General features: G+C 54.3%; 1 protein-coding gene and 1 pseudogene across 1 annotated transcript; both read left to right on the top strand.

The window, feature by feature from the left end:
• Positions 1–1,442: 1,442 nt before the first annotated feature.
• Positions 1,443–7,344, top strand: LOC145532267 (2-acylglycerol O-acyltransferase 3-like; annotated as a pseudogene).
• Positions 7,345–10,010: 2,666 nt separating this feature from the next.
• On the top strand, positions 10,011–13,479 carry LOC145533448 (2-acylglycerol O-acyltransferase 3-like). The gene is made up of 7 exons (XM_081560856.1): positions 10,011–10,747; positions 10,940–11,047; positions 11,316–11,386; positions 11,651–11,855; positions 12,165–12,339; positions 12,916–13,118; positions 13,209–13,479. Exons 1-7 carry the CDS (start codon positions 10,675–10,677, stop codon positions 13,361–13,363), a joined length of 990 nt encoding a protein of 329 aa, XP_081416982.1. The 5' UTR covers positions 10,011–10,674; the 3' UTR covers positions 13,364–13,479.
• Positions 13,480–14,387: the final 908 nt, after the last annotated feature.

Raw genomic sequence — 14,387 nt, 5'->3', positions numbered from 1 at the left:
GGAGAAGGGAATCTGGAGGGTCAACCCAAGAAAGCTTCCTGGAAGAAGGGGAAGGGAAGCAGCCTTGAAAAAAAAAAGATCTCTTGGAGCTGATTTTGCCTCTAGTCTCAAGGGGACCATCAAAGGCTTGCAGAGACCCCTGGAGGTGCCCTGAGAAGAGCAGAGCAGGCACCTTTAGCCTGGTCCTGCCCAGCCTTGCACCAGCTGCCTTCCTGTGTTGATCTCCCAATGTTCCCTGGCAGAAGCCTTTTAAAAACCAAGCACCTGTCCTAGGACATTTCCAGCTTCCAACATTCCATTTGCATCCACAGCTAGATTGTCCTTCCCTCCTCCTACCCGGATTCCCAGGAAAACTTCATCCATGAGACCATCCTTCCATCCTTCCTGGCTCCCTGGGCGGGTCACCTTCCCACGTGGACTGAGCATCTCTCTGGCCAGACTCTAAAGTTCATCTCACCCAGGCCCCTGCCACCCTCATCACTTGCCCTGTGATATGAGTGGACTGAGCAGGGATAGGAGGAAATATCTCTTAACAGACGGTCCCTGGTCAATGAAGCTGCACAAGTGTGAGGCAGAGGACCGGGGCAGAAAGGGTGTGCCAGCCTAAGTGGTACTGGAAGCTGCCTGTCCTGTCTCCACCCTTCATTCATGGAGCATCTCCCATGTGCTGGGCACCCATCATGACGGCTGCAGCGATGAGCACAATTTTCTTGTTGCTCACGGTGTACGGGAGACTTTGATCAGAAAATCACCATGACGGGGGACTTCCCTGGTGGTCCAGTGGTTAAGACTTTGCCTTCCAATGCAATGGGTGTGGGTTTGATACCTGGTTGGGGAGCTAGGTAGGATCCCACATGCCTTATGGTCAAAAAAGCAGAATATAAACAATAGAAGCAACATTGTAACAAATTCAATAAGGACTATAAAAATGGGCCACGTTTAAAAAAACAAAAAATCATGGTGATGGAGGGAAAGTATTTTGTGCCAAGAGAGAATGTAACATGTGACCGAGGCTTCTGACAGTTGCGTGTCAGACTTCCATAAAAGAAGTGACATTCAATGTGGCTCAGGACTTCCCTGGTGGTCCAGTGGTTAAGAATCCACCTTAACAGTACAGGGGATGCTGGTTCGATCCCTGGTCAGGGAACTAAGATCCCACATGCCACAGAGAAACTAACCCTGCACAGCTCAACTACTGGCTCCTCTGGATGGGGAACCCTTGTGTCAGAACTAGAGAGTCTGTGTGCTGGAATGAAAGGTCCTGCCTAACGCAGCCAAATGAATAAATTAAAAAATAAAGAAGTGACATTCAAAAAAAAAAAAAAGTGCCGTACCAGTGGGGAGGGTCAAGATGTAAGGGTGGGGAAATCAGCATCATCATAAAATACTGAGTTTAAGATGGGCTCAAAGGATGTTTGTCCAAGATGGGAAATAACGCCAACATGTTGTAAGAACTAGAAACAAAAAGTAACCTTCAGGGACTTCCTTGGCCGGTCAGTGGCTCCGACTCCCTGTCTCCAGTGCAGGGGGCCAGGGTTCCAGCCCTGGTTGGGGAAGTAAGATCTCACAGGCTGCACTGTGTGGCCAAAAAATAAACAAAAATTTTTTAAAAAAGAAAAGTAATCTTTAAAAATTGTATCAAAATATTTAAAAAAATTTTTTTAAGTGACATTCTAGGAATTCCTTGTAGGTCTAGTGGTTAGGACTCTGCCCTCTCATGGCCAAGGGCCCAGATTCAATCCCTGGTGGGGAACTAAAATCTCACAAGGCAAGGAGCAGCCAAAAAAATTAATTAATTTAAAAAGGTGTCAGTCCCTAACCTGGAAAAAGTGGTTGCTCCGCAGCCTCTAGTCAGTGTTGAAAAGGGCCATGGTCACAGTGAGGACTGGCCTGGCCCACATGGACGGAGCACCCACAGCCCAGGGGACTCTCACTTGCAGGGGCTCCCCAGTCCTTGGCCTTTCCCATAAAACCCTTCCCTCCAGAGGTCTCCCCACAGAGGCCTAAGCTGCTCCTCAGGGAATAAATCCTCCTGTAGGTCCTCTAATGCACAGGGGCCAGGCCTGGGTGACAAATGGGGGGCCCTGCTATGCAGGGTACAAACACACACACGTGGCAAATTCCACTGGCTCAAGGCGCTGCCAGTCTGCTCGTCACAGGGAGCCAGTCCTGACCTCCACAAAGTCCAAACACCTTCCTCACCGCCAGACTCCAAGCCATGTCCCTGGTCTCCCCTTTGGGTCCTATTGGTCACAGCCCTGTGAACCCAAACAGTGTAACCCTCCCTTTCCAGAGCTCATGATGGTCCACTGTTCAGGTCAGCAGAGGGGGCAGAAAAGAGGGCAGAACCCAGGTCAGGGGTCAGAGCCAGGGGGTTGGGCCAGAAGACAGAAAGCTTCAGAGCCACAGTGGCTCCTGTGTGACTCCCCTCTGCAGAAGGCCAGCCGCCTCCACTGGCCTCCAGGTGTGTGCCTTCCTGCAATGGATCTTCTCCGTTTTGGAGCTTGGTGAGTCGCTGAAGCCCTGAGGACCCCGGGCCTGGCTCTCTGCTTCCCGATGCCAAGGTGTGGGGGGGGGGAAGCAGGGCTGGAATCTCTTGGTGGGGGGGTGTTCCTTCAAGAGGTGAGAACGATGTAGATTGGACAGATGGGCCTGAAACCATGGAACAGGGAAGGGGTAGAGGGGACTTAAACCTCTGGAGTCAGAGTCCTCACACCCCCTCCCACCACCTCCAGTCGAGGGGTGCCTGACTGCCTTATTCCTTGTACTCCTGAGCTGGGCTTGGATCCTAGAATTCACTACCTGGATGGGCTCAATGGGGACAGAAATACACCTTGGGCAGGAGGCCGCGGCTGTGCCTGGGTCCCCAACTGGGCCATTGGAGACATTTCTGGGACCACTTCCCCATCTCGCTGAGGCACTGTGGAACTCTGTGCTGGGTGGGAGCTGGGCTTCAGGGTAGACCCTTGGGACCGTCACCCCCAACGTCCAAACTTAGAAGCCCCCTGGTGTGCACCCTGCGTCCCCAGCTGGTGGACAACACAGAGTTGGGTCCCTCCCTCAACTACCTCTTGGTGGAGCTTCCACCCTCTTGGGGTCCTGGTCCTCGGGGCCTTCAACACCTTCAGCGCAGAGACCAGTGGCTTCTCTTGCCTCTTTCCTGGCCTCCGGCCCCACCTGCTCCAGCTGCCCCATCACCTCCATCTTCTTGTCTTCCGGGACTACACCCTGTGTGCTGGTGAGCAGGGGAGCCCTGGGTCTCAGGACCCCCAGTCCCTACGGTCACCTCCTCCCTGCCCTCCTCCCCTCTGGGAGCACCTGGTCCCAGCTCCACTCTCCCAATGCCCTCCTCCCTCTTTTCAGGAGGACTCAGGTGACAATCTTCAGGCCTCTACCTGCACTGAGAGGTGAAGGTCCATGTTTGGGACCTGAAATTCTGGCAGCTAGCCTCGTCCCCAGGCTGGCCCCTGACACCTGGGCCAACCGTGAACTCTGTCCCAGTTGATCCTGGGGGCCAGGAGGAGGATTTGCTGGCTGCTGCCAGTGATCGCCCCTCTGGCCTCTTTCTGCCCAAGCTGGGTCCCCGATCCCAGTGCAGCAAACCCCGAGGCTCACCTCCACGCTGGTGGACGGCTGAGTGTGGACTACCTGCAGCGGCTCTCCCAGCTTTCCAAAAGCATAAGACACGCCACAGGCACCTCCTCCTCAATTAGGCGGCCCCCAGCCCCCCGTGGCCCCCTCGGTGTATGTCATGGGGACTGAAATTAAAGGTGGAAATCACCTGTGGCGTTGCTGTGTTTGTGCTTGGCTGGAGTAGTGCCACTCCTGGCTGCACCTCCCAGTGCCCTAGACACTGCTGAAGACCCGCAAACACACCAGGATCCGCTGGCCACCCTAGAGATCACAGAGTCCCTAAAGCACCTGGGAGTGGGCCTTGGTGTCACGCCCCCCACTCCTCCCGCTTGCTCCAGCGTGCTCTGGGAAGTGAAGCTTCGCTTTTGGGGCCTGAAATCCTGGCTGCCCTTTCGCAACAACACCAGCCCTGAACTCTGCCCTGATTGACCTGCCATGCTGATGAGTTTGATGCTGGGAAAGAATGAAGGCAGGAGGAGGAGAAGGGGATGACAGAGGATGAGATGGTTGGAAGGCATCACCGACTAGATGGACAGGAGACTGAGCAAGCTTCGGGGGCTGGTGATGGACAGGGAGGCCTGACGTGCTGCAGTCCATGGAGTCGCAAAGAGTCGGACACGACTGAGCGACTGAACTGAACTGGCTGGTGGGTTTGTGCGTGGCATGGATATCCACGCGCTTGGCCGTGCCCCTCAGTGGCCTAGACATTCCTGGAGACCCGCAAACAGAAACAGGGTGAGAGTCCAGGAACTGCTAGCCGAGATCACACAGTCTCAGCTGAGACGCAGTCGGTGGGCTCTCCAGCTTTTTCTGGACCCCTCCCCACAAGATTCCTAACGCACCTGGGGGTGAACCCGCATGTCAGGCCCTAACTCACCGCCCAGCCCCGCCCAGCAGTCACACAGACCCACACACTGGAGAAGTTTCAAGATCAGTTGTCAGAAGCCTGGAGACCTGTGGAGCTCCAGGTCTCCACCCACACACAGTCCCCTACGAGCAATCAAGCAATCGTGGAAGGCCCCAGGGACTTAGCCACTCAGGCTGGAAAGGTTACTCGAGCTCCTGTGAAGGCCTCCATCCTTTGTCCCCCTGGTCCAGGAGCCCTGCTGGCAGAAGAGCAGCGCCTGAAAGTCTCCACCGCCCTGCTGCCTTCCCGCAGCCCGAAAACCCTGCAGAAACAGTGGCTGGAAGTACTGAGCACCTGCCAATACGTGCTCACTTTCCTCTTCATGGGTGAGGGGAGCTGAGCTGGGGTCCTCTAGAGAAGGTGGGAGGGGGAAGGGAAGGGGAGAAAGGCTGGAGACCTCCTACCTGAACCACCAAGGTAAAGGGAGGGAGAGGCCCAGAGGTCCAGCCAGCAGCAGGTCAAGGATTTCATTGGTGGGGGTGGTGGGCAGGAGCCATTGGAGTTCCAAAAGCTAATTCATTTTTCTTCCTCACCTTTCCCCAGGCCCTTTCTTGTCTCTTCTTGCCTTTTACCTCCTCTTCACCGTGCTTCGGTGTTCCTCTGCTCTCTACTTGGGGTGGTTATTACTGGACCAGGACACTTCCCAGTAAGGTGAGCACTAAACAAGGGCCCAGGTAGTGAGAGGTGATAAATGGTGTCTGTAGTAATTCTTCCCCCCTTATCTCTCTGCCCTAGGTGGAAGGCATTCTGAGTGGATGAGGAACTGGACTGTTTGGAAACACCTAAGCGATTATTTCCCCATTAAGGTGACAGGTCACCCACCAAAAGATGCTCTCTTCCTCCCTCTCCCATACCTCCAACCATGTACTCACACCTCCTCACTCGGGACGCCACAGCTGCCTATATTCAGGCACTGGGGCAAGTGCTGGGATGGTAGTCCACAGGAGACCCTGTGCGCACTTGACCCCACTGTAGGGCCTTGAACCCTGAAGTCTGTTGGTGTGGAGGGAGGACTTTTTGCCTGGTATCCTGCCCTCTCTGCTTTCTTCCCCTCATCCTGCCCCCTGGACCCCACAGCTGGTGAAAACCGCAGAGGTCCTCGTCAACGGGAGCTACTTGCTGGTTGCCCACCCTGATGGGATCACCAGCATCGGAAACTTCTGTAACTTCGGCACTAAGAGCACAGGAATCTCCCAGCAGGTCCCAGGGCTTCGGTTCTCGGGAACCTCGCTTAATGGCATCTTCTACATCCCATTCTACTGAGACTATGTTATGTCTTATGGTGAGTCTAGAGACGAGGGGGAGGAGGCGACTCCACCTGACGCCTGCCAGAGTAGCCCCCACCCAGCACCCAGCCCAGGGACCTGACTTGAACATTGGCCAGGCTCACAGTGGGCATCAGTGGATAGTTTTGGAGCAAGTGTCCTGCATCCTTGCTGGGAGAGGCGCTGTAGCGCACACTGACAGGGGGACGGGGTAGGGAGTCTGGAAAGGGATGGTTATTTCACGTTTCCTGTGCAAAAGCACAGGTGTGACAGACTAGGGAGCCAAGGAGGGTGTACTGACTGGCCCTGCACCCCCTCTTGTCCATAGGACTATGTTCTACAAACCACTAGAGTCAAGATTTTATACTGTCCCAGCCCCAGCTGGGCCAGGCTCTGTTCATCCTGGTCGGGGGAGCCCTTGAGGCCCTGCATGCCATCCCAGGGGAGCACTGCCTCACTCTCCGGAACCATAAAGGCTTCGTCCTCCTGGCACTGAGGCACGGGTGAGTGGGGCCCAGCCGGGGCTGTCCTCAGTGGTCGGAACCTCACAGTGTCTCTGGGATCTACACTCTCTCCCTACACACCCGCCCCCTGGAGGTGGACTGTGTGTCCCGAGCTTACACCGTGACCACCTCTAGAGGGCGCTCTGGGCAGCCCTTGAGTGTTTCCTCTGTGCCCAGCCCTGGTGCCCATTCCCCAGGCTTCCTCCCTCGCAGGAGAGAGACAGGATCTCAGTGCAAATCACTGGACCCTGCGGCTCAGACTCCCTCAGCTCACATTCTTTTATGACACCCTCTCCCAGGCAAGACCTTGCAGGCTTCTTTACTTGTGAAATAGGGTTAACACCCACCTTGCCACCACGTTGTAGTTGAGGCTGCATGAGAAAATGTATGTAAGAAGGTAGAGTATACATTCATTTAAGAAATGTAAGTCCCTTCTTCTAGATATTTCTTTGGAGCACCATCATTTGCTTCAAATGGCCTCGGGAAGTGGGAACCCGTTGGGGAGGAATGTGGGGACCCTCCTAGAGCCGCTGATCTGACCAGCCCTGTTCTCTCTTGTCTCCCCACATTCCCAGCGCCTCTCTGGTGCCCGTGTACTCCTGTGGGGAGAATGACATCTTCAGAGTGAAGGCTTTTGCCCCAGACTCCTGGCAGCGTCTGTTCCAGATCACCTTCAAGAAGATCAACTTCAAGAAGTTCCTGGACATTTCTCCTTGCATCTTCTGGGGCCGTGGTCTCCTCTCAGCCAAGTCCTGGGGCCTGGTGCCCTTGGCCAGACCCATCACCACTGTGGATGAGTGCCCTTATCTAGGGAAGAAGGCGGCCATCAGCTGTGTACAGCTGAGGCCCCTCCCCTGACCTGTGTTCCCCTGTCCCTGCAGTGGGCCACCCCATCCGGGTGCCCCAGCGCCCGCAGCCCACCGAGGAGCAGGTGGACTACTATCATGTGGTCTATACAAAGGCCCTGGGGCAACTGTCTGAGGAGCACAAGGAGAGCTGCGGCCCCCCGGCTCCTACTCGCCTCACCTTCATCTAGCCCTGGCCTCACCCCGCCCCGCCTCCCGGCATCCCCAGCCCCTGATCTCAGTGCCTGAGACCCCCACCTACTGCCATGCTACTGTGCCAGTAAGAGTCAGTTCTCTCACCACTGCTTCGTAGAGTCTCTCTCTGGGAGTGAGCCTGCCCATGTGGGTTCCATCTCCACCTGATCAAGACAGACTTGCTGCCTTAGACTGATAGCAGGGCCCTGAATTCTCCTCCCAGAGACTGAATTCTGCTCAATCAGCTTCCGTCTAAGTCTCTTCCCTTGGCTGGGGCCTTTCTCCCTTTAAATAAAGGCATCTACTTAGCTAAGAGATATAGGGGATCAGAGTGGTGTTAGGGAGGGTAGATCCCTGATGAACTATTCTCTGAATTGTGGACAGCATTTAGGTAGGTGGAGCCAATAGGGTAGATGGTGAAATACTGTGAACAAAAGCTGACAAGGGTCAAGAGTACCTGTCAGAAGGGAGAGTTGGAATGAGCCTTCTTGATAGAAAAGAGAGAGCTAAGTACACAGCTTCCTTTTGCCTCTCCTCCCATCTTTCCTGTTCCCTGGGGGCTGGGAGATCACGTGATGCAGGGATTTATTTTACCATATGAAGCCTACTACAAGCCCAGCATTAGGTCCACAAGAACCCATTCACCCAGTGAGAATGGACTCTGGGCAAAATTAACTTAATAAAATCAAAAAATTTAAAAGAGTTTGTCAAAAGAAGAGCCAGTGAATTTATCACCATCATGTCCATCACCACCATCATCATCACAGGCATGGCACCAGTGAAATATGAAGGATCAGCTGAAACATTGTGAGCGATTTTATGTGATCCAATGGACGGGAACCGGCCTGCCAGTGCAGGGGACACAGATGGGATCCCTGGTCCAAGAGGATCCCACGGAGCAACTGAGGATGCCGAGGAAAACTAAGCTGAAAGGCCACAACGACTAAAACCTGGCAGCTCTATGGACCAGGAGCCGCAGCTCCTGAGCTTGGGAGCCACGACTACTGAAGCCATGAGCCTGGGGCCTGTATCTGAAAGCAGAGAAGACTCCACAGTGAGACGTCCATGCACAGCAAGGCAGAGTAGTCTGCGCTCACTGCAACCAGAGAAAGCCCTTGCACAGCAACAAAGACCCAGCACAGCCAGTGATAAATAAACAATGTGAAATATTTGTAATAAGTTTTTAATTTAATTTTTTTCTATTTTATTTTTGGCTGCATTGGGGTCTTGCTTTTGCATGCAGGGCTTTCTCTAGTTGCACCAAGCCAGGGCTAGTCTCTACTGGTGGTGCACATGCGTCTCATGGACCTGCCTTCCATGTTGCTGAGAACAGACTCCAGAATGCTCAGGTTTCAGTAGTTGTGGCTCCAGCTCAGTACTTGTAGCGCATGGGCTTAGTTGCCTCGTGGCAGGTGGAATCTTCCCAGACCAGGGTCAAGCCCATATCTCCTGCCTCCCCAAGAGGATTCCTAAGTGCTGGACCACCAGGGAAGTCAAATTTTCTTTTCATTAAAAAATTATTTTAAAAAGTGATGATCCAGGAATTCCCAGGTGGTACAATGGGTAGGACTCTGAGTTCACACTGCCTAGGGCCCAGGTTCAGTGCCTAGTCAGGAAGTAAAATCCCACAAGGCACAGTGGAGCTCAACAACAACAAGAAGAAAGGACACTTTCCATTACCTGAAAACTGCTGGCTTATCGCCTCTGGTCAGTGTTGAACTGGGCCATGGTCACGGTGAGGACTGGCCCCAGTTAACTTGAGGGTGTGTCCAGCCCAGTGGGCTCTCTCTTAGAGGGGCTCCCCAGTTCTTAGCGTTTGCAACAAAGCCATGCCCCCAGAGGTCTCTCCACTGGGATCTAAGCTACTCCTCAGGAATTAAAGCTTCCTGTACATCCTCTACCCTTCAGGGCCAGGTCCTGCTATTCAGGGTACACACCCACATGGTGGGCCCCACTGGCCCAGACCTCTGGCCTTGGGTGGGCCCTGGGGCCAGCTGGAGTCAATGCCCAGTTTCCAGATCAGATCGCTAAGCTTGCAGATCTGCAATCAGAAAGGATTTGTCAAGTTGGCAATGAAACACTGCTGAGGAACCTGGGAGGTGGGGGTAGGGGGGTGGCATTGGTGGCCTCTGGGGCAAGGCTGCTGGGGAGGAGCCCCCCTTCCGGGGCCCTGGAGTCAGGCGTCCCATGTGCCCCCAGAGCCTCCCCAGTGCCAGTCTTCTCTTTTGGGGAGAATGAGCCCTTCCACAGTTTCTCTGCCCACCGAGGTTCTGACTAGAAAGACACAGGAAACACTGGGCTGCTGGTGAGAGTGGCCCTAGGAATGTTCCAGGCCCCAGGGCCTCCTCCCTCCACACCTGAAGCTTCTACCTGCTCTGCTCCCAGGCTCCCCAGCCCGCTTCCCCCTCCTGAGTCAAGGCCCCCGCATGGTTGGGAGGTGAAGGTCCCAGGTTGGGGCCTCAATACTTGGCTGCCAGCCCCGCCTCCAGGCTGGCATTTGGCAAACCCACCAGCCCTGAACTCTGTCCCACTGGATCCCTTGAGAGGGAAGGGGACTTCAAAGCATCTCAGCGATCACCCCTCTTGATCCCCTTCTGCCCACAGTGGGGGATCCCATCCCAGTACAACTGGGTGGGCTGTGGGGCAGAGGGGGCATTTCAGCGCATGCGCACGCGTTGCTCTCGGTCTCGGTCTCCGTTGAGCGGCTCTCTCCGCAGTTCCCCGCCCACAGGCACCTCCTCCTCATCTAGTTGGCCTCAGGCTCCTGGAGGAGTGCGTCTGAGGATTGAAATTCAACCTGGGAATAAACTTGTGTATTGGTGTGTTTGTCCTTAGGGTTGAGATCCCCGCGCCAAGTAACGCCTCCGAGTGGTCTAGACACTCCCAGATCCGCAAACACTAGGGTGCGCTCGTCCAGGGTTGGTGAGATCACACAGTCAGTCCTGGGACCCAGTGGGTGGGCTCTCTGGCTTCTTCTGCAACCCCTCCCCACAATGATTTCTAATGCACCGAGGGCTGAACCTTCATGGCACGCCCCCTAGGCCGTCTCCCAGTCACAAGAAGGGACCAGCCCAGACCAACCCACTGGACAAGCTCATGATAAGTGAGAGCAGACTGGAGACCTCTGGGGCTCTGATGGGACAGGCTCCCCATGCACACAGCCCCCTACAAGCGATTCTGTGAGGCTCCAAGCGCTTGGGCACTCAGACCAGAAAGGCTTCCTGCGCTCCTACCAAAGCCTTCATCTCATTTTCCCCCGTTCGGGAGCCCTGCTGGCTGAAGGGGAGCACCTGGGAGTCTCCACCGACCCGCTGCCCACCCCCAGCATGAAAACCCTAAAGAAACAGTGGTTAGAAGTCCTGAGCATCTACCAGTATGTGCTCTGCTTCGTCTTCCTGGGTAAGGGGAGCAGGGGTCCACTTGGGAAGGTGGGAAAAGGGAAGGTAGGCTAGGAAGGCTGGAACACCCCTACTGGACCAGGGCAAAGGGAGGGATGTGCCAAAGTCTACCAGGGAGACGGACAAGGATCTCACTGGTGAGGGGAGAGGGTTTCACAATCTAAACCATTTTCCTTTCTCATCGTTCCCCTAGGCCCTTTCTTTTCCCTTGTTGGCTTCTTCCTCCTGTTCACCCCGCTCTGGTGTCTCTCTGTTCTCTACCTGGTGTGGTTATTCCTGGACTGGGACACACCCCAGCAAGGTGAGCACTAAACAAGAGCAGAAGGAGAAGGGGGTGACAGAGGGTGAGACGGTTGGATGGCATCACGCACTCAACGGACATGAGTTTGAGCAACCTCTGGGAAACAGCGAAGGACAGGGAAGGCTGGCATGCTGCAGTCCATGGGTCACAGAGAGTCGGACACAGCTTAGCAGCTAAACAACAAGAACGAGGGCCTGGGTAGAGGGAGTCTACCAGTCTGATAAATGGTGTCTGTAGTGATTCTTCCCCCCTCATCTCTCTGCCCAAGGTGGAAGGCGTTATCCGTGGTTGAAGAACTGCGCTGTTTGGAAACACCTGAGCGATTATTTCCCCATTAAGGTAACAGGTCACCCTCCAAGGGATGCTCCACTCCTCCCTCTCCCTTACCTCCCACCTCCCCACTCCTCCCCCTGATGGATTCTCACCTCTGGCTGCTTAAGCTCAGGTCACAGGGCAGGGGGTGGGATGGTGAGTGGACCCTCGTGCCTTTGACCCCATCTTAGATCCTGAACTCTCACGTCTCTTGGTGGGGAGGGAAGCCCTTTCAGCTGGTGTCTTGCCTTCTCTGTTTTCTTTCTCTCATCCTGCCCCCTGCCACCACAGCTGGTGAAAACAGTAGAGCTGCCCCCAGACAGGAACTACGTCCTAGCGTCCCACCCACATGGGATCATAGCCCTCGGAAGCGTCTGTAACTTCGCCACGGAGGGCACTGGCTTCTCCCAGCTGTTCCCAGGGCTTCAGATCTCAGTGGCCATGTTGAATTGTCTCTTCTACCTGCCAGGCCATCGAGAGTACTTTCTGTCCTGTGGTGAGTTTGAGCTGAGTGACAGAGGGTGACCCCATCCCAATCTGGCCAGTGACCCCCCACTCACCACCCACCCCAGGCACTTGGCTTGAATTGGCCAGGTTCATAGTGGGGGTCAGGAGGTGGCTTGGCCCAAGTGTCCTGCGTCCTTGCTGGGAGAGGCACTGCAGGACATGTGGACAGGGGCACAGGGGTAGGGAATTTGGAGAGAAGGGGATGATGTCTAATACTTAGTGTACTAAAGGGAGAGGTGAGGGACTATGGAGCCAATGAGGGGGTACTAACTCTTCCTGAACCACCTCATGCCCACAGGAGCATGTTCTGTGAACCGTCAGAGCCTGGATTTTGTTCTGTCTCAACCACAGCTCGGCAGGGCTGTGGTCATCGTGGTCGGAGGGGCCAATGAGGCCCTGTATGCCATCCCAGGGGAGCACTGCCTCTCTCTCCAGAATCGTAAAGGCTTCGTCCGCCTGGCACTGAGACACGGGTGAGTGGGTGCCCAGCCAGGGCTGCCTTCAATGGTCAGAACCTCACAGTGTGTCTGGTGATCTACCCTCTATCCCTACACACCGGCCCCCTGGAGGTGGACTGTGTGTCCCCCAAGCTTACACCTTGACCACCTCTAGAGGATGCTTGTGGCAGACCTTGGGTGTTTCCTCTGTGCCCAGCCCTGGTGCCCATTCCCCAGGCTTCCTCCCATGCAGAGAGACAGACAGGATCACAGGGTAAATCGCTGGACCCTGGGGGCTCATATGCCCTCAGCTTACATTCTTTTATGATGCCCTCTCACAGGCAAGACCTTGCACACTTCTTATTTTTGAAACAGAGTTAATACCCACCTTGCCACCATGTTGTAGTTGAGACTATATGAGAAAATGTATATAAGAAGGTCCAATACGCATTGGTCTTAAGAAATAAAATCCCTTCATCCAGATCTTTCCTGTAGAACCATTGTTTGCTTCTAATGCCTAGGAAAGTGGTAACCTATGGGGGAGGAATTTGGGGGTGCTCCTCGAGCCCCTGATGTGACCAGCCCTCTTCTCTCTTGCCCCTCCCTTCCCAGCGCCTCTCTGGTGCCCGTGTACTCCTTTGGGGAGAATGACATCTTCAGAGTTAAGGTTTTCGCCCCAGACTCCTGGCAGCGTCTGTTCCAGCTCACCATCAAGAAGCTCCTGACCTGCTCTCCTTGCATCTTCTGGGGACGTGGTCTCTTCTCAGCCAAGTCCTGGGGCCTGGTGCCCTTCGCCAGACCCATCACCACTGTGGGTGAGTGCCCGTCTCCAGGGAAGAAGGCCGCTATCAGCTGTGTGTACAGCCAAAGTCCCTCCCCTGAGCTGTGTCCCCCTGTCCCTGCAGTCGGCCGCCCCATCCCGGTGCCCCAGTGCCCACAGCCCACCAAGGAGCAGGTGGACCACTATCACACGCTGTACATGAAGGCTCTGGAGCAACTGTTTGAGGAGCACAAGGAGAACTGCGGTGTCCCGGCTTCTACTCACCTCACCTTCATCTAGCCCTGGCCTCAGCCCTCCCACCTCCCAGCCTGCCCCTGCCCCCAGCCCCTGAACCCAGTGCCCGAGAACCCCACTTACTGCCATGCTACTGTGCCAATAAAAGTTAGTTCTCTCACCGCTGCTTGATAGAATCTCTCTCTTCGAGCAAGTTTCCCCTCGTGCATTCCACCACCAGGCTAATCGACAGAGAACTGCCACCTCAGACTGATAGCAGGGCCCTGAATTCTCCTCCCAGATATTAAATTCTGCTCTATTAGCTTCCGTCTAATCTCCTCCCTTGGTTGGCACCTTTCTCCCTCTATAAATAAAGGCATCTGCTTAGACGAGAAATATAGGGCATCGGAATGGTGTTGGGGAGGGTAGATCCCAATGGGCTAGGCTTTCAAATGTGGACAGGTACCCGAAGACAATAGGTAGTTGGTGAAATACTGTGAAAAAAGCTGACAAGGGTCAAGGTACCTGTCAGTAAGGAGATTTCGCATGATCTCTTGTGATAGAAAACAGAGAGTTAAGTATGTCGCTTCCTTCTGCATCTCCTCCTGTCCTTCCTGTTCCTTGGGGCCTGGAAGAGCATATGAAGCAGGGATTTATTTTACCATATGAAGCCCTACTGCAAGCCCAGCATTATGTCCACGTGAACTTCATTCACTCGGTGAGAAAGGACTCTTCGCAAAATTACCTTATTAAGATCAAAAAATTTAAAAGAGTTTGGTAAAATAAGAGTCAATGAATTTATCACTATCATGTCCTTCACCACCATCATCATCACAGTCATGGCACCAAGGAAATACCAATAATCACCTGAAACATTGTGAGGGACCTTATGTTGTCATAACATCCTTCAACTTACATCCCTCCTATTCGCTGACTATCTTTGTGCCTGTATCCATGACTTAAATGAGAAGCACTTGTTGAAAAGTAACTGAGTACAAATTGATTTGCTCTCCACCATCCTAGAAATTTTATTCAGTGGAAGAATTTTCTCTTGTCCAAGTGAAAACTCATAGCAGTCTCATGAATTATC

This window comes from Giraffa tippelskirchi, chromosome 13 (genome assembly GCF_054371585.1).
Source record: "Giraffa tippelskirchi isolate mGirTip1 chromosome 13, T2T-mGirTip1v1.2.pri, whole genome shotgun sequence".
Taxonomy (NCBI): Eukaryota; Metazoa; Chordata; class Mammalia; order Artiodactyla; family Giraffidae; genus Giraffa; species Giraffa tippelskirchi.
The sequence above is the reverse complement of the archived record's forward strand: the minus strand, read 5'-3'. Positions and strand labels throughout refer to the sequence as shown.